This window comes from Haliotis rufescens, unplaced genomic scaffold, assembly GCF_023055435.1.
Source record: "Haliotis rufescens isolate VD_foot unplaced genomic scaffold, xgHalRufe1.0.p SCAF_7, whole genome shotgun sequence".
NCBI lineage: Eukaryota > Metazoa > Mollusca > Gastropoda > Lepetellida > Haliotidae > Haliotis > Haliotis rufescens.
In genome coordinates, this window is record NW_025964361.1 from 31310261 (window position 1) to 31336414 (window position 26154).

At 41.2% G+C, this 26154-nt stretch overlaps 2 protein-coding genes across 2 annotated transcripts; one reads left to right on the forward strand and one right to left on the reverse strand.

Annotated features, from left to right (window-relative positions):
- Nucleotides 1-1122: 1122 nt before the first annotated feature.
- Nucleotides 1123-5536, reverse strand: LOC124148110. Its single transcript, XM_046519050.2, has 4 exons — nt 5160-5536; nt 4498-4686; nt 2340-2612; nt 1123-2072 (listed from the first exon to the last, which is right to left on the reverse strand). The coding sequence occupies exons 1-4, from the start codon at nt 5521-5523 to the stop codon at nt 1186-1188; spliced, it is 1713 nt and encodes a 570-aa protein (XP_046375006.2). The 5' UTR covers nt 5524-5536; the 3' UTR covers nt 1123-1185.
- Nucleotides 5537-12648: 7112 nt separating this feature from the next.
- On the forward strand, nt 12649-21943 carry LOC124148164 (transforming growth factor-beta-induced protein ig-h3-like). Its single transcript, XM_046519135.2, has 6 exons — nt 12649-12820; nt 15977-16197; nt 16352-16538; nt 17420-17518; nt 20676-20792; nt 21750-21943. Exons 1-6 carry the CDS (start codon nt 12670-12672, stop codon nt 21890-21892), a joined length of 918 nt encoding a protein of 305 aa, XP_046375091.2. The 5' UTR covers nt 12649-12669; the 3' UTR covers nt 21893-21943.
- The last annotated feature ends 4211 nt before the right edge of the window (nt 21944-26154 follow it).

Consider the following 26154-nt stretch of genomic DNA (forward strand, 5'->3'; position numbering starts at 1 on the left):
CTGTGTAATTATTGTTAAGTTTTATGAATATAAACTGATTATTGTGTGGCACAAATCTAACTGTTGAATGCAAATGACCAAAACTAAACAAATATCTGTAATTTTCGGATTGAACTGAAAGAATCGCGTCGTCAATTTCGTATTTAAGTATCGTTACTGTTACATTAACCGAAACTGATGTTCTGCTGCTGTTCTGCCGTAAAAATATACAACACAATACACTTTGACCCCAAATGCATTGAATGTGTCACATGTACACATGACAATGTGCTTTGCTATTTATAGCGCAACCGTAAATAAGCTCCGCCCACTGTGATTGATGCAGACGACAAACACGATCGATTCGATTTTTTATGATTAAACTACAGAAAATGTATTGACTTATATGGAGCCATTTGTTGTATCCATGGTTTGTCATTCAAGTTGATACGAAGTTTGACGGTCAAAGGTTATTTGGTTCCCGTATGGTTTTCAAAAAACGTCTCCCGACACTTGGTTGTGTTTACATTGTCAGTCATTGTTCGAAACTGAAACACCGCCACCTTGCGGGCTATTTATAGTCAGGGTGGGGCTTTAAGTAATACTCGTTCCGCGAACACCTAGTGTCATCACTGATTTTCAGTGATCCGTTCATGTAGCTTTCACTGCTAGTTCGCCTGGTTGTGAAGATGCCATTCACGTACTTACTTTACACACGCATTGATAACCGCTAACGCCCCGAAAAACTACTGCCTCTAATCCCTTCTAAGCCCTACCCCCTTCCACCCACCTCTTTATCCCCCGAACCCCCTACTCTAATCCCAACATATAATAAACAATTAATTAAAGCGACAATTAAAACCCTTTCCATATCCAATTGAAATCTCTGCAAAAATCAGAGTCGATTGTACAATTCCGATTATATCATGAGAATGTGTTTATGAATCAATATCAAATAGTAATGATACCAGGTGTTCACGAAAAGCCAACCAAGTTTACAAAAAAACAAGCCAACCCCTAACCCCCTCCTTCTACCAAATTCCCGTATTTCCCTCCTTTGAAACGAATGTATACTATAGTACTGGAGAACTGGTACCAACCTTTCCCTCCCATCTTGATGATCCCACCCGTTACATCCCTCCCAGCCCAACCCCTCAACCACCATTTCCCATTGTCCCACTTGTGTAATACTTTAAAGGAAATGTTCTAACTTCCTGAACTACTGCTGGACATTGAACTTCTGGACAGGTTAATATAACAACCCGACTGTTTCTTCTTTCTGGAGTTAGTGTTGTGTTTGATTAGCAAAGTGTTGATGTCCGACAGGATGATTAAAGCAACTGGAAAGATTAGGAACATGAACCCAAAACAGCCGACAGCATTAGCCGATGGACGATTATCAGTGGCACAGGTTTTCTTTGACCTTGTCTTTCTGAGGGAAGATGTATCCACTCCCAACTCCTTCTTCACCCTCTCTCTATGTTCCTGTACAGCTTCCTTTGACATATTCTGAAGGCGGTTGCTTCGACAGAAGCAGTTACACCTCCATGACCCCTTCTTGATCATACTCAGGATATTTTCCCTTTCCTTCAGAACTGTTAGATAATTATTGTGTGACTTGAGGAACTCCTGCATCAGTGCTGTCATGTTCAGTGTTCTTTGTTGTCCAGTGTTTCTATGCAACCGGTCGTACTGGACTGTTAATGTCACTGGTTTAGGAGGCTCATCGGATTGGATCTGTGTGGTTTTCATTGTTTCCAAGCTGGTTGACGTGCTTGGAACATTCTTTGTTGTCTTTTGTTGGGTTGACGCGTCTGTTGTGACTTTTACGGTCATAGTTGACTCTGTCAGTGTTTCCGTTGTCCACTTGAGGGTGTCAGTGGTGGCATCTGACCGAGTAATGGACGTGGCCTCCTTTATCGTTGATGTATCATATGTCGGTTCAGTCTCTTTGGCAGTGCTATCAGGTGTGATGCCTGTCGTTGACGGAATTCCAGTATGATCTGTTTCAACTGCCGTGGTGTCATGATGGGTGCTTTCTTTACTGGTCAATATACTGGTACCTGTTGTCATTCCTAGTCTCTCAATGATATCTGTAAAAATCATCGAATACATTAAACATTCTAATCTATGATATCGCATGTATGTTCACATCCTATGTGATGTAAACGCATAGCCTGCAACTTTATTATCTAAATGGCTCTAGTAAAAGCTGATGACATGAAAATGATAAGACATGTTTCATTAAAACCCAACATATTTTAGACGGCTATTTTTTTCTGAGACTGAAATATTTACCGGTCTATGATTGGTGTATGAATTGTTCTTCTTAAGGAAAGTGATGTGAGATATGTACATACCAGGGAGAAGAGGTTTACATCTTGTTCCATGCCTCTTCCTACTTCTTCTTATTGTACCAGAGGTAGAGACATGTTGTACGTCAAATCCACAGATGCTACTGGAATTTCTGTTGCAATTCCTCCCGTCCCACTCCATGTCACTCCCATACAATGCCAAGCATGACCGTGAGTTCTTGGCTGACCACCCTGTGATTGGATCACAGTCACTCCAGAGCCAGATTCTAAACGTTTCCGAATATCTGTACCTGAAGCCACCAATAAACGCTGGACCTCCTGGAAAATATACACGAAGCATTAACTCATCTTACATACAAATACTAGTTAAAGATTGGTCATGGTTGGTTGGTTGGTTGGTTTGTTGTTTAACGCCGCACTCAGCAATATTCCAGCTCTATGACGGCGGTCTGTAAATAATCGAGTCTGGACCAGACAATCCAGTGATTAATATCATGAGCATCGATCCACGCATTCGGGATCGATGACATGTATCAACCAAGTCAGCGAGCCTGACCACCCGATCCCGTTAGTCGCCTTTTACGACAAGCATAGTCGCCTTTTACGGCAAGTATGGGTTGCTGAAGACCTATTCTACCCCGGAATAGATTGGTCAAGGAGCGGGTAATCGCATTTTTGTGTGTTATAACTCAAAACACGTGTAGCGAGTGAAACTGATCGAAACTGCGGATATATATTCCGGACTTGTATGAATGAATGTCGGGAAAGATATGTGTTAACGACAAACATCTTGTGCAAGAACGTTTATGTCTGAAAAACTTAACACCAAACACATCCTATAGTTTGCACGTGCCTCATGCAGTAGCACTGCACACATGCGTAGGGTGTCTTTCCTCACGTCAACACTTTCAAGGAACGTCGATTAATCTCTCTCTGTCGACCATTATTTCTGTCAATCTTATTGAATGTGTTTATCATACAGTTGTGATTTACTTGATTTCATTCACTGTTTGTGTATGTACTAACGATGCGGGGTCTGCCACGCGTGGAACGTCTACGGGCTATTGGCATGCTGGAAACTGGCAGATGTCAGCTTGCAGCGGCCAATACGTTTAATGCCTCACAGTCTGTGATTCGCAAATTTTGAAACAGGTATCAACAAACCAAAAATGTTGACGATCGACGCCGTTCAAGGAGTCCAAGGTCAACGGCAGGAGTACAAGATCCATTGATCCGAAACCAGGCTCTAATGTGCCACGCGTTGTGCCGCCTCTTACAAATCGTCATATTGACAGCAGGCGTCAATGAACGTCAAGCCAAAAGTTAATGTCAAATTGACAGATTTGGCAATGGATAAGCTATGATGTGGGGTGGCATCACTATAACTAAGCCAACCCCACTCCATATTGTGAAAGAAAGGGACAGTATTACATACTGACACCCTTTGTTGTCGCTTTTGCAGGGCGTAAGGGTCGACGTGTTGTTGTTTTTTCAGAATGAAAACGCCCGTGCTCACCGTGCGCGAATTGTCAATGCGCACCTCAAGTAGCACAAAATCCGTAGAATGCCATGGCCAGCAATGAGCCCAGACGTTTCCCACATTGAACACGTCTGGGACATGATAGGGAGACGTGTGCGTCAACGTCATAGGCCGCCGACCACGTTGGCCGAATTTTCCCAGGCCTTGCAAGAGGTGTGTGTCAGACTCCCTCAAATTGCCATTGGGAGACTCACACGCAGTGAAGGAATGTTTGACAAATCGTGAGGCTGTAACACACTACTGATCCCAATACGTTAACTTTGAACATTTCCATTTTACCCCTACCGTCCTTCAAGACCGCTGGCGGTCATTACATCCACAGTCATCCTTCACTACCGATTGTGAGGTGTTTCCAATTCGTTCATTATTATTAATATGCAACTGTTACAATTTTGGAAATTTAAGTTATTTCCGAGTATCGCCTACTTTTTAAGGATTTTATAAAGGCTAAAATCACGTGGAAGTATCCTTTGAGTGCTGCCTGAGCAGGTCAACGGCAAGAGTACAAGTACGCCGTATTTTCAATTGAAAATCAAACTTATGCCAAAAATATATGATAAAATCATTGAGGGGGTATAATAGTTTGCCCCTCAGTTTAGAACATGTTTAAATTCGGAATGTTTACTGCGAAGATGTATATTAAAGCGTTGACATATTACCTACCAAATTTGGCATAAATGCCTTTTATAGTCTGGAACATCTTGTCCGTCTTTATATCGAAGAGGAAGCCCCCTGGAATATGACAATGGATGCTTGCAAACTGCCTGGTAAGTTCCCTGTGTTCATACTTCACGCACATGTCATCAGCCGGGAAGTACATGAATCCCACCCCCGTCGGGCAGTTGGTCTGATCTGGAAAGTTTACAGCACCATACACACGAGAACAAACGTGAATCAAGCTAAACGGAATGCTTTGCTGTCTTAAATATATGGATAGGATAGTAGACAAACCAGTATGTATTCATTATTTAAGACATGGTTGTACTTGTGTCAATTTATCAAGGATGCAATTGTCAAGTTATTAATTTGCTTGTGTTGGACCAGTAGACATCTTTAAAATCGTTTTTTTGTTCATGGGATAGATGTGTTTGTGTGAGTTTTGAATAGTATTTCAGATACAACACAGCACTTTAGCTCATGATCTGGAATTCGAATTTGAGACCAACTGATCCTTTCTTAGCTAAGTTTCTGACCACTTGTTCCCCCGTTCCTCTGATATACAAATCTGTTGAGACACCAAATTAGTTGCAACCTGTGTTTCAATATGATGGCAGGAGTAACGCCTCGGAAACCTGCTGACACAGATTTGGCATAAACATGCTTACCCATCAACATTCCGGGTTCGAGGCCGGAGGCAACATCATCCTTCATAGAATGCACTATGAGTCCAAATGGTACAGTAGAATTTAGGTGCAAGAGTCCGGAAGCATCATGGACTTTCGTGAAGGTTTTCATGGAACACGATTCAATGTCATGTGTGAAGACCTTTGGATCATGTAATTCCCCAACTGCTTGGGAAAGGAGATCTACGACATCTTCGTGTACAATAACTGTCAGAAAATACTGCGATTTCCCGGCAAGATTAACGGTATACTGTTGTAAATACTGGCTACTCGAAGGAACTTGGTGTACTGTATGTAACTGACGTCCATTTGTTTCGATAGGTTTCAATACAACCAAGACATACATCGGCTTGGTTGAGGAAATACACAAAGGCTTATCTACATCCAAGACGATGTCAATGGGCTCCTTATCTACACTGTTTCCCCATCTCCTGCCTGTACTGGAGGAAAGTTTCGTCCCGGCCTTAGGGGCATATATTCTATACAGACTCTTCACGACTGGGTAAACGGGGAGCACATAACTCCACCCAAATAACGACTTGGGTAACATCATCTTCTCAACCAGGTTCACAAAGTTCCCTGTTTGGCACGTACTTCCAACCATCACGGCGACTACCTTATTGCTGCTGATGGTACTTCCGGTTACATCGGAAGAACACTTAATGCCATACACAGACAACTTGTTCATACTGATGGTCTTCTTGAACCCATGCTTAAATCCATGACAGTCAAGGTCCTTCTTTGCGAGTCTTAATGTGATGGTAACTTTGGTGTTATCGTCCTTGGACACAATGGAAAAGAATGTCTGGCAGCTCGGATCGGGAAGATAGGTTACAACAACGTAGCTTGTAGACAACCTTTCTACTGGAATACAGATAAACCCGGCTGATATATCTGGCCTTTTACTGATGCCACGTACAGACACTGAGGACGTTGATGATATAGAAATTCCTTTTGGTTCCATTTCATTGAATTTGCTGTAACTTGAAGGAATATATACTGTTTTGACTTTCTTTGTCATGCTTATTGACTGCTGGCTATTCGAAAAAATCAGTTTTATTTTGACGTTAGGCTCTCCTGTTATTTCCGCATGTGTTGTATTCTTCAAGGCGGTAGGTCCATACTGTGTGAATGCCAAGATGAACTCTTTGCCCCAGTTATCGCGAACTCCTTCACTTAAGGATACTGAAAGAGGAAAGTATGTCACTTATCTGTTTGATCAACACATTCATAAACATATGCTTTTAATATACTGTAAATCTTAAAATTAACGCGAATCGTACAATCCACTCTACATTAAGCAGTTTTTTTATAAATATGGAAAGGGTTTTGTCGCTTTTAATTAATAAGGGGTTTTATACCGATGACTATACCGGAAATAAAGATGTCAAAATAACAGGATTACACAAACTAAGGCTACGCCTATTAACTATATATGGACACGACTGCAATATACGCACTTATTCATTGTGTTTGTTGTTTAACGACGCACTCCGATATATTCCAGCTCTATGACGGCGGCGAAACAGTGATTGCTATTACCAGTAACAATCCAAGTTGTCGGGGTATGATGACCCGCAACAAGTCACCAAGCATGATCACCCCGACCCAAAACCGTAAATAGAATCTCTATTCACCTAGGCAGAAGCAATACAATCATCATTACATATTAATTTTACTTAAAGCAACCATCATGTCTTACCCAGAAGAAGGCATCCCTCTAGTACGAGCATCCTATTGCTGCAAAATAAATGATGTATTTGCAAAACATACAACCTTCACACGTTTTTCAAGAACACGCTTAATTCCAATGTGATTGATTCACTTTGTAAACACCGTCCATATTTATAATTTACCTACATTAGGTGACTTTACGAAAAGATAGCTGGTATGATATCATACCATTCCATATGGTGTTCAGTTCATTCTAAATAAACTACTACAGCTTCCTGTGCTCGTTCAATGTGATGTTACCTACCTACGACACCTGTGACAGTCTCTCCTAAACTGATCTGTTATTTCAACTGTGTTGAAGACGTTCGCGATTCAAACAGAGCGGTTTCCAATAAACACGAGAAAATAACATAATTTATGTATACCCTCACTGCGCTATCGGTATAGAGACGCATTTAGAAATTTGCATTATTAACAGAAATTGATCTGTGAGTTACGGATACTACCCGATTTCCGTGTTTACTCACAACAGATGTGTGTATACGTTCTGATAATGTTAACACTGCCCTGTTTAAATACCCAATCCTTAAGCATTATCTAGTTAAGGTTGTAGAATTATAGATAGTTCTACACACATAATATTGCTTTAAATACGTTCATAGTGAATTTATTGTTACGAGAAATGTTTGAAAGTATCTCTTAAATTTCTGGATCTGTTTAATTATTAGCTGGATTTTATACCAGATTTGACCTCCGGCCTATTTCAGTTTCATGTACAATTCCGTAGATGTGGCGCCAGCGAAAAGGGTTCCATATTTGTATGAATTGTTGTTATTGTTTCGTATTCTACCGTTTTTGGTTACGTAATTGTTCACAAGAGAGCGACTCATAGATCACATGCATAAATCAAAAACATAATATGCTTCTCCCTGCAAATTTACCATCTTGCACACCTAGGTACACGTCATCGGTTATGTCATCGATACTAGTAATTGGTGTGAACGTCATCAGTAATGGTTGTGTACGTCAACAATAATAGGTGTCATGTTACTAAATTTACTTAACTATTAACTGACGAGTGTGTATTTGTTTCGGTTCATTGAGGTATGAATCGAAAAACCGATGTGGAAACTGTATAAATCCGCGTAGAGGATTATAACAAAAGCTTGCGCATCGGTTTTTCGATTCATACTTCAAAGAACCGAAAAAATACACAGTCAATCCTTAGAATTAAATTCCACCACGAAATCATGTGTTATCTACAATAGTTTAACCAAAAATAGTTGTATATGTCAAAGCAGACGAAATTTACGAGATTGATAAACATTCCAGGTGAAGGAATACATACTGTGTCGTGACATGAATCAAGTGATTGTTTAATTTATGCACATAACTTGACACGCCCACAAAGTCAGTAGCTAATCAACGGTGAGTAGGATCAAAACAAACTTCATAGGACCTGTCAATCAAGGCAAGAGGCGGGAACTGCAACAGTCAGACTGTTACCAACCGGAAAACAAATCAGAAGGCGAATGTTTCAAATGACATGGTCAGTAACCTCCAGATACAAACATTAGTTCCCTGATAAAGGGACGACACTGTTGGAAAAATGCGGGTTAGAAATGAAACCCGAAGACATGATATTTGTGGAACCCAAGCGAGCGAGCCTGCACGTTTGCTGTTTCATTCTTTCTCGGCTATCGGCCTCAAAGGGTACTTTGGACAATGAATATGCATGAATTTCGTTAAATGTCCTGTACATGACGATACACGTGAGCAGAAAGGGAATTCCCTCGACTGTAATATTGGGATTCCCCTCCATTCCGTAGTAATAAAAGTAGTCCACTTCGGTAGGCTTGGATTAATACATTCAGAATGCAGGAATTACAATGAACACAGCGAAATTTTAATTATAAGAGTGTTGAAGCCTATTCCTGGCGTCAACCACAGTTACATGTGCAATGCTTGAAAATTGTTAATGGTGGCTTAAGACATTCTCACTCATGCTTGTAAATAGGACCCCTTTTGAATGTAGCTACAATGTGCGCCAATTTCTCACACATATATATATATATATATATATACTCACACGCAAAAGAAACGCAAGTCGACTATGCAGTATACATGTTATTTATTTTTAACAGTAAAGACAAGAAATACTAATAGAGCAAGATTGACAAAAAATTGATTTTTTCAAATGTGTGACCACCATTAGCATTGATCACTGCCACACATCTCCTGTACATTGAGTGGATCAGACGATTTGTGAAGGTCCTAGGGATCCTCCTGCACACATCCAGAGCAGTTGTGCGTAGTTCATCGGCAGTTGTAGGGACTGGGCGCACATTGTGCAGACGCCTTTGAACCTCATCCCACAAGTATTCGATGGGGCTGAGGGCTGGCCACGGTAGAACACGGATGTTGTGTTGTTGCAGAAAGGCCATGGTAGCTCTGACAACATGGGGACGAGCGTTGTCCTGCTGGAAAATTGGTTGTAGATGTTGTGCAAAAATTGGAACAACGTGGGGTCTGATCACTTGGTCGATATACCGCTGAGCAGTGACGCCGTGTCCCCGACCTTGACCGACATTCAGAAAGCACATGGGTCAAAGTGTCGCATTAAGTCCAATCCCTGCCCATATCATGACGCTAGTTCCACCCCATGGATCCCTTTCCACAACGTTTCTGTCAGCGAAAGGATCACCTCGACGACGCCAAATTCTAACTCTTCCGTCTGCATGGGAGACACAAAAGCGACTTTCATCAGAGAAGATGACACGCCTCCACTCACGATGACGCCAATTGTGATGACCCTGTGCCCACTGAAGTCGTGCTTGTCAATGCCGTGGTTGGAGAACAGGACGACGTGCTGGTCGGCGACATCTGAGGTTGTTTGAACGGAGACGTCGAATCAAAGTGTCCCGGCTAATGTGTCGATTATGTGTTCCTATGGTCCGTCGAGCACTTTCACTTGCAGTTAGGAACGGATGTCGCTTGTGTTGACGGGTAATCTGCCGATCTTTTCGAGGTGTGGTGGTAGGTCCAAGAATCGGCCATAGTTTTATACCAACTACAGCTCGTGACAGTTCGTGCATTTTCGATTTCGCGAGAAATGGGTGCATGATACCCACATATTCATTGGAATGGTGCGTTTGTTGCCTATTTGCTTAAAACCACTTGCGTTTCTTTTGCGTGTGAGTATATATATATATATATATATACATATATATATATATATATATATATATATATATATATATATATATATATATATATATATACTGAGTCAAATTAAAAACTTCACATTTTTAAATATATGATATATAACGGACAAATGTATCAGAGAAGGTAATTTTTAATCATTAATGTCCAAAGAAGGATTTAAATTAACGGTGGTAACCATAATTTGTTCCAAGCACCTTCGGTATTCGGTAATTACATCAACACTTTAAATCATAAGTCCCAAGCACGAGAATCTGATGGCACACAAGTTCAGTAGCGTGTATGGCCACCATGTGCGTTGACAACTGCCACACAACGCCTCCGCATGGACATTGTGATGCTTGTGAACACATGATTGGGAAGACGACGCCATTGTTGCTGCAAAATGGTGCCAAGATCTTGCAAATTCTGTGGTTAGTTCTGGAGAGTGCGCAGACTTCTGCCGAGAGCATTCCAGACGAGTTCGATGGGATTGAGGTCGGGAGACCTTGACGGCCAGTCCATGACGTTGACTCCCGCATTCTGAAAGAAATTCCTTGTCAAAATTGCTGTGTGGGGTCTGGCATTGTCGTGTTGGAAGATCAAACCGGGTCCATGTGCTGCCATAAAAGGCAGAAGTTCTGGTGCCAGTACCTGGTCGCGGTAAGCAGTAGCATTGAGGTTGCCACGGATGACAAGAAGCCTGGAACGTGCATTGCCACGGATAGCACACCACACCATGACACTTTCGCCTCGAAATCTGTCAACTTCCTGTACACAAGACTGGGTGTAACGTTCATAACGGCGCCTCCACACCCTCGCCCTACCATCAGCAAATGGAAGATTAAATCGGGATTCATCACTGAAGACGACTTGATTCCAATTCCTCTGAGTCCATCGTAAGTGTCGCTGTGCCCACAATTGACGTTGACGTCTGTGTAATTGAGTCGCCCCGCAGTATGGCCGTCGTGCTTGAAGGTGAGCAGTTCTCAGACGGGTTCGTATGTATGTATGTATGTATGTATGTATGTATGTATGTATGTATGTATGTATGTATGTATGTATGTATGTATGTATGTATGTATGTATGTATGTATGTATGTATGTATGTATGTATGTATGTATGTATGTATGTATGTATGTATGTATGTATGTATGTATGTATGTATGTATGTATGTATGTATGTATGTATGTATGTATGTATGTATGTATGTATGTATGTATGTATGTATGTATGTATGTATGTATGTATGTATGTATGTATGTATGTATGTATGTATGTATGTATGTATGTATGTATGTATGTATGTATGTATGTATGTATGTATGTATGTATGTATGTATGTATGTATGTATGTTCATGTATGTATGATTTCCTTTATTCTGTTATTTTGATCACAGAAACTCTGGACAAGCATGAAAAAAGAAAGATATAGAGATATAGATTTGTAACCATATATATCCCTTTTATCTGATTACATGTAGCGCGAATCTTGGTTTCCACGCCCAAGTACAACCCTTGATAACCCAACGTCCCTGATGATAACACTTGCTTATATAACATGAGAGTGTCGGTGAGGCCACATAGGATTTAGGTAAGTAACGTAAACTACATATTTTACAATTGAATCACATGTTTACTTACAGAGATAGTATTGATGACAATCAATTCCAATTGAAATTGACTGCGTATGTATTTTACTCTTGAAAGTAAAACGCCGTAGATTGATTATTCAGTGCATCAAAAAGACCAACTTTCACTTGTGATGGTTTGAATTATAGGCAATTAAGAATGTGATACTTGACATTGGAAGAAACTAAACAGTGACTTGAACGTTATTTGGCATGCTAGTTTGGATAGTATCCAGATATTTCAGATATTTACATTATTAATTTCATTTAGATCACACAGGGATTTACCGGACGCGAAATCCTGCGTCCTATACGCGTGCAGATTCAAACTTAAGAAAAGTAGAAATTCCGTTTGCATGTTCAGAAAAGAATTATGCTATTTCACAGATCGCTACCACTTAAAACAATACTTTCTTCGAGCATGCGCAAGTTTATATCATTTATGGTAGAGTTCTGACGCCGTATTGATTGGGGTGAAGTGTGTGCTTCAAACCACGGTAAAAAAGATTTGCAAAAGTTTTTTCGGCGGGGAAAGTTCTAGTCAATTTTACGGTGATTTCTTTGAGGGCGTGTCGGCGTGTAACGACAACGTAGGTCGAAGCTCATTATACCAATCACTGGATTGTCTGGTCTAGATTCGATTATTTACAAACCGCCGGAATATTTTTGAGTGCGGCTTTAAACAACAATCCGACCAAATCTGTCCCCGACTTGATATGACTGCGGCGCACAAGAACACCAAATCTGTTTACCGCCGCTTCATTGAATGTGGTTTGTATTTCAAGGAAAGTAATTATGGAAATTGTAAAAGTAGGAACAAACAGCCAACTTACATGCACAGAATTGATGAAAACCAATGATGGTAACAATACTGGTACACCTGCCGTGGTATTGGCCAGACTTATATTCACTACATATAAGTCTGTCAGATTTATAGACGACACTTAATCTCCATGTTTCTAGTGTAATTTACTTGGTGGAGCAATGAACGTGCATGTCGTGTGTGGGCTGCTTCTGCTAAGCGTCTGTGATGTTGCTTCGCAAACTATCATGGAGACACTGGCCACAAGATTCGAGACGATGATCTTCACAAGTCTCATTAAAAAAGCCGGACTGGAGAGTCTCCTCAACACGGGTATGTTCACACAAAATGTATTGAAGCATGAACATGCTATATTTTCTATTTGCCAAATATGCATGCAGTGCTAGATTATTGCATTTCCAATTTCAGAGTTATGTCCCTCAGCCGTGCGAGGATCCCCACTTTATTCCGAAATGCGGCTTAAGTATAAAATATATCGCCTTGACTAAAACGTTTCAAGATGAGCTAATTATATCACACTTAACACAAAAATGAAGGTGGTGGGAACCAACGCTTTCTTGCGCCAACTGCCTCACTTCCACCCAATGTTATAAGCCATCCCGTACACCCTTTCCCCAACTACCTCACTTCCACCCAATGTTATAAGCCATCCCGTACACCCTTTCCCCAACTGCCTCACTTCCACCCAATGTTACAAGCCATCCCGTACACCCTTTCCTAAACTACCTCACTTCCACCCAATGTTATAAGCCACCCCGTACACCCTTTCCCCAACAACCTCACTTCCACCCAATGTTAGAAGCCATCCCGTACACCCTTTCCCCAACAACCTCACTTCCAACCAATGTTATAAGCCATCCCGTACACCCTTTCCCCAACAACCTCACTTCTACCCAATGTTATAAGCCATCCCGTACACCCTTTCCTAAACTACCTCACTTCCACCCAATGTTAGAAGCCATCCCGTACACCCTTTCCCCAACTACCTCACTTACACCCAATCTTATAAGCCATCCCGTACACCCTTTCCCCAACAACCTCACTTCCACCCAATGTTATAAGCCATCCCGTACACCCTTTCTCCAACAACCTCACTTCCACCCAATGTTAGAAGCCATCCCGTACACCCTTTCCCCAACAACCTCACTTCCACCCAATGTTATAAGCCATCCCGTACACCCTTTCTGCAACAATCTCACTTCCACCCAATGTTATAAGCCATCCTGTAGACCCTTTCCCCAACTACCTCACTTAAACACTATGTTATAAGCCATCCCGTACACCCTTTCTCCAACAACCTCACTTCCAACCAATGTTATAAGCCATCCCGTTCACCCTTTCCCCAACTACCTCACTTAAACCCAATGTAATATGCCATCCCGTACACCCTTTCCCCAACTACCTCACTTAAACACTATGTAATAAGCCATCCCGTAGAACCTTTCCCCAACTACCTCACTTCCACCCAATGTTATAAGCCATCCCATACACTCTTTCCCCAACTACCTCACTTCCACCCAATGTTATAAGCCATCGCGTACACCCTTTCCTAAACTACCTCACTTCCACCCAATGTTATAAGCCATTCCGTACACCCTTTCCCCAACAACCTCACTTCCACCCAATGTTATAAGCCATTCCGTACACCCTTTCCCCAACAACCTAACTTCCACCCAATGTTATAAGCCATCCCGTACACCCTTTCTCCAACAATCTCACTTCCACCCAATGTAGTAAGCCATCCCGTACACCCTTTCCCCAACTGCCTCACTTAAACACTATGTAATAAGCCATCCCGTAGAACCTTTCCTCAACTACCTCACTTCCACCCAATGTAGTAAGCCATCCCGTACACCCTTTCCCCAACTGCCTCACTTCCACCAAATGTTATAAGCCATCCCGTAGACCCTTTCCCCAACAACCTCACTTCCACCCAATGTTATAAGCCATCCCGTACACCCTTTCCTAAACTACCTCACTTCCACCCAATGTTATAAGCCATCCCGTACACCCTTTCCTAAACTACCTTACTTCCACCCAATGTTATAAGCCATTCCGTACACCCTTTCCCGAAAAAACTCACTTCCACCCAATGTTATAAGCCATCCCGTACACCCTTTCCCCAACTACCTCACTTCAGTCTGGATTATCTGCCGAAACAGATTCATTTGGACGTAAAAGGCTGAAGAGGGGTGAATAATTTAATGAATGGATCACTGAAAATTAGTTATGACACAAGGTGTTCGCGAAAGGGCAAGCGTGTTATAACCACTTTCGCCCGAACCCCTTAGTCCAAAAAAACAGCCTCATGAAGATTAATGTTGGAAGACGTGTATATGTAATTACCGGAAATAACTAGTACTGTTATAAATAATAACAGTCCCCATGTTTGTTTTACCCGGATATTTGTTATTGTTATTCAATGGAAACTATGTCCTAAAATTTAGTGGTTTATTGTACATCTACATGTTTTTGTTACCTGAATATAATCGAAAACGTTAACGCCAGAGAATAATCAATCTCAATTTCCCGACGAAACAGTTTGCATTGGGCGTAAAAGGCAAAGTAGTGATAAACAATGATATGCATGGATTACTGAAGCAGTCGTTTGAGGCGTCGTAATTAGGCCTGACAAAATGTTAAGATCTGCTGTCCTCTCATAATAAAATGTGGCTAGACTCAGGCAAATTAAATTAGATTCAAGCTGCTTTGTCTGTGAACTAAAACTATTTTGGGGCGGTGAGGTAACCTAGTGGTCATAGTGCTAAGTCGTCAGGCCAAAGGCCAGGGTTCGATTCCTTACATGGTACAATATGTGAGGCCCATTACTGGTGTCCCATGATATTGGAGGCATATTGCTAAAAGCGGCGTAAAATCATACTCACTCTGTATATGTCTAGGTTAAACTTGTTTAATTGAATCTGTAATATTTACCAACAGCCTTACTCTACAAACCTTTTATGAATTATTAATATCCTCATACGGTTGAAGAAGTGATGCTATAATATTAATTGACTCTTAACTAAAATTATCATTATGTATATCAATTGATAATTTACGATTACTCTACATACACAGAGACAATGTGAATTTCATACGTACTGGGAATGAATCAGCTGCAATGTCTTGACCTACTCTGAAAACGAATCAACAGTCTGTGGGACACTCGTGAGGATTCTAAGTTACATTAGGTCCCAAGCAATCTGCGATTGTCATAATAGGCGATTTAATGGATCGGGTGGTCAGGCTCGGCTCTTGACGTGGACCGTTGCTCACATGATTGTCAAGTCCAGACTCGATTATTTACAGACCGCCGTCAAATACCTGTAATAGTACAAGTGTCGAGTGCGACGTCAGACAACAAAGAAAGAACAACAAACCAGAGGTTTGCACTGACATAATTTAAATACGGTTCACAGAGCTCAAAAAAACAAATTACAAATTACACAACCTTTTTTTGTGTTGAAGGAAACTACATCGTCTTCGCCCCGGTAGACGCGGCGTTTCAAAGCCTACCCAAGCAGACGATGACATTGCTATACCAGAAGGAGAACCTGCCCCAGATGACGGCCATGATCAAGTATCACATTGTGCCGTACACTGGGAACACACACCGCAACTGGACAGGGGAGACACTCAACACCCTGGCGTCAAAACCTGTACGCATGGTCACCTACCCCCACAACCAGGTCCGTCACTGTAACATTGCGTCCTCAGTGTTTAACGGGTTTTGTTTCCCTTTTTGAATTTGTTTCTTGGTTTGGGTTTCTGTTTCTATTTTTCTTCATCTTTGCCTCTTTTAAAGTTTAACGTTGAATTTCTTGCTGTTTGGCTTACGTGCAGGTGACTGTTGTCAACGGTGTCGTCCCCACTGAATCCAACCTGAGCGTCTCCAATGGCCACATCTATCTACTGGGCTCTACCCTGTCTCCTCTGATTGTTGATGTTGTGCAAAGCCTATCCCAGGATCCCAATTACTCCTCGTTTCTGACTGCTGCCGCCTTGTCGGGAATGACGAGCAAACTTAAAGGTTTGAAAATCCCCACACTAGTATATTCTGTAGTTCAAGCATTGTGGTAAACGTTGAATAATATTGAAGTAGATATGTCTGAATATGTATTGAAGTACATGTATGATATGTGTTAAAAAGTTAACATCATGCAAAGCGTTCAAGTACACAATTAACCGTTGTATAAATATTAACAATACACTGCGTTCAAGTGCACGGATTAACGTTGTATAAATATTAACAATACACTGCGTTCAAGTGCACGGATAAACGTTGTATAAATATTAACAATACACTGCGTTCAAGTGCACGGATAAACGTTGTATAAATATTAACAATACACTGCGTTCAAGTGCACGGATAAACGTTGTATAAATATTAACAATACACTGCGTTCAAGTGCACGGATAAACGTTGTATAAATATTAACAATACACTGCGTGCAAGTGCACGGATAAACGTTGTATAAACATTGACAGTTCGCCGCGTTCAAGAACATGGGTTAACGTTGTAAACATTTGATACATGTATAATAATAGTCTGTATTCACGTACACAGGTAAACGTTGTAAACCATTGATATACTATGTTCCGTTCATGTCCACCGGTGTACATTGTTTAACATTGATATAATACGTTCCGTTCAAGTACGCAGGGTCACGCGGTATAACGCTGATATAATGCGCTCCGTTCAAGTACATACATGTACACGGTTTGCGTTGTTTACCAGTGACATACATGTAACTCGCTGCTCTAAGTACACAGGTTAACGATTAAGATTCAGTTAACGTTACGTTGTACGGTCGGGATTATTTTGTTCAATTTGACTATGATATACGACACGTCAATTCAAATTAAATGCCAAGTTTGCTATGTAATAATTGACGCACGTTTTGTCTACAGAAGACAACATCACAGTCTTTGCTCCACATGATCTCGCATTTAGTAGAGTGGGTCAAAATAGGACGGATGTTTTGTTTAACAACATACGCCTGCTACAAGGTGAGTGACCCTTTCTTCGACAACATTCACATGCCACGAGGTGAGTAATCCTTTCTTCAACAACATTCACATGCCACGAGGTGAGTGATCCTTTCTTCAACAACGTTCACATGCCACGAGGTGAGTAATCCTTTCTTCAGCAAAATTCCAATGCTACGAGGTTAGTGATCCTTTCTTCAACAACATTCACATGCCACGAGGTGAGTAATCCTTTCTTCAGCAACATTCACATGCCACCAGGTGAGTGATCCTTTCTTCAGCAACATGCACATTCCTACGTGTGAGTGATTCTTTCTTCAACAACATTCACATGCCACCAGGTGAGTGATCCTTTCTTCAACAAAATTCACAAGCCACCAGGTGAGTGATCCTTTCTTCGGCAACAGGCCTTTGCCACGTGGTGAGGGACGCTTTCGTCATCAACAGTCACATCGCACGGAATGAGGAATGCTTTCTTAAAATACAATTCTTCTTCTGTGGAGTGAGTGATGCATTCATAAACAACATGCCCACACTACAAGGTAAGTGATGTTTTTATTCAACAATATTCCCACACTACAAGGTGAACGATGCTTTCTTCAACAGCATCCCCATGCCACGAGGTGAGTGATGTTTTCGTCATCAACAGTCACATAGCACGGAATGAGGGATGCTTTCTTAAAATATAAGTCCTCTTCTGTGGAGTGAATGATGTCCCCTAGAAAATGGCACTCCACAGGGCAGTATCCTCAGCCCCACCCTCTTCAATATAATGATAAACGATCTATTCGAGGGCCTATCCCCTAAAGTAAACACATCAAAATTCGCGGATGATGGAGCCATCTGGATCCGCACTAAAAGCATGAAAATGGTCCAAAATATACTCCAAAAATCTCTTAATAAAATACAACAATGGGCTGACAAATGGGGGTTCCCCCTTAACTCAGAAAAAACAACAGGAATAGTATTCAAACATAAAAACATGAAACCCGCCTCCCCAATCCTCCAGCTAAACAATCAAACAATCAAATTTCAAAAACAAACCAAATTCTTAGGACTTATTTTCGATGAACATCTCACCTGGGATGCTCACATCCAAAACCTAACAACTAAATGCAGTAAAGACCTAAGCACCCTAAGATGCCTAACTGGCTCTAACTGGGGAGCCTCCAAAGATACCCTCCTCTCTCTCTACATATCACTAATTAGATCAAAACTAGACTACGGCTGCGCCATATACAACACCCTAAACAACTCTCTATCTAAAAAACTTGACTCAATACAATATCAGGCTCTCAAACTAATTACACGCACCCAACATGGCACCTCCTACACCTCACTTCAGGCCTTAACAGGAGAAATGCCACTAAGTCTACGCAGGGAACAGCTAAGCTTAAATTTCTGGGCTGCGTCCCAATCAAACCCTCTCATCCAAAACTTAATAAACCAAAACTTCAGCCCCAAAAACCAAGCTCTAGCTCGTAAACACCCCTTACTTTACCCAATACCCCAAAGAATAACAAACTACCTAAATGAACACCAAATTAAAAATCTTAAACAAAACTGCAAACAATCAAATATCTTCACCCCTAAACTTAAAATACCCAAAATAGACACAACACTAGCTAGCCAAATAAATAAACAAACCGACCCAAACATAGCTAAAACTACCACAATAGCATACATACACGAAAATTGGCCAAATTGGTGTCACATTTACACGAACGGATCCTCAGATCCGACCTCCAAACACACAGGTTTCGGAGTCCATGCCACACAACCAACTAAAACCACACAATCCTCCCAAACAACCAATCAATATTCACGGCAGAACTAATGGGCATGGCCTCAGCCCTCCATAATCAAGAATCCAAAAACCAAAAAGAAAATCCTAATACTTACCGACTCCCTAAGTGGACTGCAAGCCCTCCAAAACAAAAATACCAAAACCCGACCCAAATTAATAAATCAAATACTTAAAAGCTCCAACGACCTAACTAAGGCAGGCAAACAAATAACCTTCTTGTGGATACCCGCCCACGTAGGAATATACGGTAATGAAAACGCCGATAAAGCAGCTAAACTATCCCTCAAAATCCCAGAAATAAGCTTAAACTTACCCATCTCAAAATCAGAAATTAAGAGTGTAAACAAGCAAAAAATCACAAAAAATGGCATAACCTATATCTAAACTCAAATAGCAAAATCATAAAAGTGCTCAGCAAACCACTAACCAAACCAAAAATTCTCCATCCATCAAAAAAATCGACAGAGTAATCACTAAACTCCAAACAGGACACACCAACCTAAATAACCACCTAAAAAAAATAAAAAAACACACTACAGGTACCTGCCCACACTGCAAACAACCAGAAACCCCAGAACACGCACTCATCCACTGCACACACTACCTAACACATCGAACCGCATTACAAACCACCCTCAATCTAAACAAGGCTCTCACTCTAGAAGCAATACTAAACCCACAAAATAAACTAGAAAACTTCAAGGCCTTAGGCGTATTCTTAATAAAAACGGAACTAATAAAACGCATCTAAAAACACAATAACCTACCAAATCAAAATCACATAAACAAACAAACACCCACCATACCCAGCTCCCTTAGTTCTCCTCCCCAACCCCATCGGCATCTATTCCAAATCTCAAAATTCCCAAATTCTATATAAGCAACCCCTAAACCCCCCTCTTGGGTTGCACAGACCACTTTCGCCCCTTTCGGAAACACATCAAATGGCCAGGCCGGGTCCGTGTGCGAAATACGCATCAGTCGGAAAGCGCACGTTAAATCTCCAAAGTAAGTAAGTAAGTAAGTGAGTGATGCATTCATCAACATCATGCCCACACTACAAGTTGGGTGATGCTTTCTTCAACAACATACTAATACAAAAATGTGAGAGATGCATTTTTCCACAAGAGGCCCATACTACAAGGTGAGTGATGCTTTCTTCAGCAACATGTCCATGCTACGAGGTGAGTGGTGCTTAATTCAACAACTTTGCTGACTAATTAATGTTTACACTCTTTATAAGAATCATACATGAACCATGAATTCTGTTTTTCACCTTCTCAAAAAGTATATTTTTGTCCTGAATAAATAAAAAGGGTTTTTCAACCCCTCCTCCACCGACTTGTAAATCGCCATACAATCTACCCCCAGAATTGGTGGAATTTCACATCCTGCCTGGCGTCTACTACTCTAGCGGTTTGTATGACTATGAAAAAATCCACGACGACAACTCTAGATACGACATTACCTTCACTTTCCGCGAAATGGGCAAGTGTTAACTTCTTTATTTCACTGGTAGAACACATGATCAATAAAGTTACATTCAAAAGCTAGTTGTCTGAGAGTTAACCTCTGTAAGTCATAAATTATCTGAAATTTTCACACTGATTATGAACAATTTGCCTTCTTCGAGTCATCACACATGCAGACAAAAAAACGAGTCCCACAAAAAAAAGCTCCTGTGTATAATTGAAGAGTTCGAGTTAACAGCATTTTTTCACTGTCCACTCAAGGTCTTCTAACTCTCCAGTCGTCTAAGGCCTTGGGCACCCCAGAAACCTATGATTGTGGGTTCAAATCCCGGTACGCCCCGATTATGTTTCTAGGTTTGTCAACACCATACCCATGCTCGTGGGTTTCACCGAAGTGGTAAACGTCTGGAATAACGTTAAAAGTGGCGTTAAACCCAACTCACTCACTCACTCACTAACTCTCCAATATGAACATGCACCTCGAGAGGTACATTTGTATAGAGGGTGTTGGTTGGGGTACATTAAATAATTCTACTATTTACATGACGCAAATTTCAAACACCCATTGAACCAAAGTCGTTACCTGTGCTCTGAAGCGGTAGTATTGGTAACGTACTCTCATGTGAGATGACATACCTGTAGTGGTATTACATAGATATGACTTTACGTGTTCATGATATAATGATATAACAATTAAAGGACATGGGTGTAACTGGTCTTCGGCACCGCAACCCAATGTGCACGCCCCTACTTGGGAGTGCCAGAAATCTATGATCCTGGGCTCGAATTCCTATTATGTTTCGAAGTTTGTTAAACCCAAGACCTGCATCACTTTGGGATTCCCTTGCAAATCAAACTCATGCGCCGTGATATGTCTGAAAAGCTGTTCAAAGCGGCTTTAAGCTCTTCCCTCCCTGAATTAGCCAACCCATCCATCCACTCACTCACACACTCGCTCATTCTCTCTTAACAGGTCATCATAACTTCAGGGTGATACCGTATGGTGGAACCTTCTTGAACAAAGATTGGCTTGCAACTAATGGCGTCATCCATGCTATCAGTGGAGTGGAGCATTCACTCACGTTCTATCGAGATGTTGATAAGTTAATCGGCTAAAACCAAGTTTCGAGCCTACACACTCTAAATAAAGAGATTTTCTGATGTGAACTACCGTTTTGTTTTGTCATTTACACGGAGATCATCCTTTTTGAAGTGTGAGCTGCCAGGACCTGCTCAGAAAGAAAATAATTGTTCCATGCCGTGTCTCCTGAGACATGTGACATTATTTGAAGAAGGCCTCTGTGAACCGTGCGGTGAACGGTTATGAACATGTAATGGAGGAATCATGATAATCTGACTTTCGGAATATACAGATTCGAGTGATTTCTCGGACTTAAAACCATTTTATCGTTGATATAGAATTTATCTATAATATTGCGTAATGACCTCCAGCTGCGTCAGTTGTACTTGTTTGAAATGAAGGTTCAGAATGGACATTGAATTCCTGGTTCAGAATCAACCGCGCCACTACACGCATCCGCGTTCGCTTTTGTTTATTCCAACTTTTGATTGAACCGGCTCTGCCATAACAATAGAGTTAAGTCATCATAATGGTTAAACCGGTAGGATGAGATGGTAATGTGCGCGTGAACCATCAAAAGTCCTCGCCACTTTGGGCTAAAATCGCGATTATTAATCAACGAAGATAGCTGCATGTTGGCTCATCTCCTAAAGGGAAAACAAGAAATTCCGGCGATAAGAACTTTACTCACAAAAATGACAAAACTTGTAAAACGTTGTTACTATCCGGGTAAGCATGGGCAGCTACTTGTATCTTCATTAATTAATAGTCGCGATATTTCGTGATTCTATTTTAAGTGGACAATAGTGTTGTGCTTAATAATGTTCCTGAAGGAGACAATCCTGGGGCATGGATCGTGGAAGAGACATAAAGGGGGTGCTTGTAAACTATGTTCCCAGACATCCCCATAGTGCGACAATAAAGAGGTGCTTGTAGACTATAGTGCCACACGACACAAGGGAGACAAGACTCGGGTGCGTGTAAGTTCTACTACCAGACATTGCCATAGTGAGACAATAACGGGGTGCTTGTAGACTATACTGCCACACGACACAAGGGAGACATGACTCGGGTGCGTGTAAGTTCTGCTACCAGACATTGCCATAGTGAGACAATAATGGGGTGCTTGTAGACTATACTGCCACACCACACAAGGGAGACATGACTCGGGTGCGTGTAAGTTCTGCTACCAGACATTGCCATAGTGAGACAATAACGGGGTGCTTGTAGACTATACTGCCACACGACACAAGGGAGACATGACTCGGTTGCGTGTAAGTTCTGCTACCAGAGATCCCTATTGGGAGACAGGAATAAGGTGCTTATAAGTTCAACTGCCAGATATCCCTATGGGGAGACAAAGGTGTGCACAAATATTCTGCCCCGGACACAAAGTACGTGATCTGGACTACCAGTTGTCGGACTTTCATTCTTTGGAAGCCTTGGTGGCTGAGTGAGTTACATTACTGATTTTGTGTGCTGGCACTTAGGTGCCTCATTCTGGCATTGTGGGTTCGAATCCCGGACGGGACTCATTCTACTAAAGGACGAGACTGAGACTTTACTGAGAAAGTGTTATCCCATTTGTTACAAGAATAAGGTGCTTGTAAGTACTACTGCAGGACATCCCCATACAGAGAGAAGAAGAGTGTTGGAAATTATTCTGCCACGGGATCCACTCGGAGAGGTAAGCATAGGTACTGGGACATATTCTGGCCATACCGTTACTGTGTTACCACGCTGCCCCGGAATCCACCCGGGGAGATTAACATAGGTACTGGGACATATTCATGATCAGGCCATACTGTTACTGTGTTACCACGCTGCCCCGGAATCCCCAGGGGGAGACAAGCATGGAGTAAGGGGACCATTATTTCTCAGATTCAGAAAGTGGGCAAGCATGTTTTGCCATACCACTAACATTTATCGTCGGGCCCTTCTTCTGAAAGCAAACTTTATATAACGATGTTCCTTAAGTAATAATGCCATATTTGGGCTATCGACCATTGTAGATCCGAGATAATTTCGAGATATACGGGTCCAGGATAGAATCAGTTAGATCATTAGATTTTTTTGTTGCTGTTCTTGGCGTTGTATTTTTCACAGTTCGTATGTTATAAGAGCTGCTTACAACTTGACCAAAACATACAAATGCCTACAACGTTCAAATGAGAAAATCTTCTACGTAGTCACTGAGAATCCCAGTAATATCCAAGCTATTCTCTTCATAATCATGTTCGCTAATTGTGGAAGGAAAGCCCAAAGAGATGAGGATCCAAGACATTTACTACTTGGGAACCCACAGCAAGGATAATGGTCATCATTATGGCGAATCTTGGATTCGAACCCACGACAAGAGTAATCTGAAATGCCTCATGATCAGAGGCCTAACGTTGTGCAGCGAATTGCGATGCCTTACACGATTGGTTCCCCCTGTGTAGATTAGCCCTGGTCACATACCCTGTTGTACGGGGAGTGCTACAATCTACAGAAATCTTATATCAGTCAGAGTCGATAGAGACGGTGGAAGGTAAATAACATACGTGTTGTTCATGGGGTTATCATCTTATACAGTGGTTATCTTAAACTCCCAATTATGAAACAAGGAGTGCTGAAAACTAACACAGAGCGGTTTCCAATAAACACGAGAAAATAACATAATTTATGTATACCCTCACTGCGCTATCGGTATAGCGACGCATTTAGAAATTTGCATTATTAACAGAAATTGATCTGTGAGTTACGGATACTACCCGATTTCCGTGTTTACTCACAACAGATGTGTGTATACGTTCTGATAATGTTAACACTGCCCTGTTTAAATACACCATCCTTAAAGCATTATCTAGTTAAGGTTGTAAAATTATAGATAGTTCTATACACATAATATTGCTTTTAATACATAGTGAATTTGTTGTTACGAGAAATGTTTGAAAGTATCTCTTAAATTTCTGGATCTGTTTAATTATTAGCTGGATTTTATACCAGATTTGACCTCTCGCCTTTTTCAGTTTCATGTACAATTCCGTAGATGTGGCGCCAGCGAAAAGGGTTCCATATTTGTATGAATTGTTGTTATTGTTTCGTATTCTACCGTGTTGGTTACGTAATTGTTCACATGAGAGTGACTCATAGATCACATGCATAAATCAAAAACATAATATGCTTCTCCCTGCAAATTTACCATCTTGCGCACTTAGGTACACGTCATCGGTTATGTCATCGATACTAGTAATTGGTGTGAACGTCATCAGTAATGGTTGTGTACGTCAACAATAATAGGTGTCATGTTACTAAATTTACTTAACTATTAACTGACGAGTGTGTGTTTGTTTCGGTTCATTGAGGTATGAATCGAAAAACCGATGTGGAAACTGTATAAATCCGCGTAGAGGATTATATCAAAAGCTTGCGCGTCGGTTTTTCGATTCATACTTCAATGAACCGAAAAAATACACAGTCAATCCTTAGAATTAAATTCCACCACGAAATCATGTGTTATCTACAATAGTTTAACCAAAAATAGTTGTATATGTCAAAGCAGACGAAATTTACGAGATTGATAAACATTCCAGGTGAAGGAATACATACTGTGTCGTGACATGAATCAAGTGATTGTATAATTAATGCACATAACTTGACATGCCAACAAAGTCAGTAGCTAATCAACGGAGAGTAGGATCAAAACAAACTTCATAGGACCTGTCAATCATGGCAAGAGGCGAGAACTGCAACAGTCAGACTGTTACCAACCGGAAAACAAAACAGAAGGCGAATGTTTCAAATGACATGGTCAGTAACCGCCAGATACAAACATTAGTTGAAAAATGCGGGTTAGAAATGAAACCCAAAGACATGATATTTGTGGAACCCAAGCGAGCGAGCCTGCACGTTTGCTGTTTCATTCTTTCTCGGCCTTCGGCCTCAAAGGGTACTTTGGACAATGAATATGCATGAATTCCGTTAAATGTCCTGTGCATGACGATACACGTGAGCAGAAAGGGAATTCCCTTGACTGTAATATTGGGATTCCCCTCCATTCCGTAGTAATAAAAGTAGTGGGCTTGGATTAATACATTCAGAATGCAGGAATTACAATGAACACAGCGAAATTTTAATTATAAGCGTGTTGAAGTCTATTCCTGGCGTCAACCACAGTAACATGTTCAATGCTTGAAAATTGATGTAGGCTTAAATGGCTTAAGACATTCTCACTCATGCTTGTAAATAGGACCCCTTTTGAATGTAGCTACAATGTGCGCCAATTTCTCACATATGTATATATATATACTAACGC

Coding starts and splice junctions, on each gene's coding strand:
- LOC124148164 (XM_046519135.2), top strand. CDS start 12,670: ATGAACGTGCATGTCGTGTGTGGGCTGCTTCTGCTAAGCGTCTGTGAT. Junction 12,821..15,976: donor GGAGAGTCTCCTCAACACGG/GTATGTTCACAC, acceptor TTTGTGTTGAAG/GAAACTACATCGTCTTCGCC. Junction 16,539..17,419: donor AATGACGAGCAAACTTAAAG/GTTTGAAAATCC, acceptor TTTTGTCTACAG/AAGACAACATCACAGTCTTT.
- LOC124148110 (XM_046519050.2), bottom strand. CDS start 5,523: ATGTATGTCTTGGTTGTATTGAAACCTATCGAAACAAATGGACGTCAG. Junction 4,687..5,159: donor CGAACCCGGAATGTTGATGG/GTAAGCATGTTT, acceptor TAAACTTTCCAG/ATCAGACCAACTGCCCGACG. Junction 2,073..2,339: donor ATGTAAACCTCTTCTCCCTG/GTATGTACATAT, acceptor TGATTTTTACAG/ATATCATTGAGAGACTAGGA.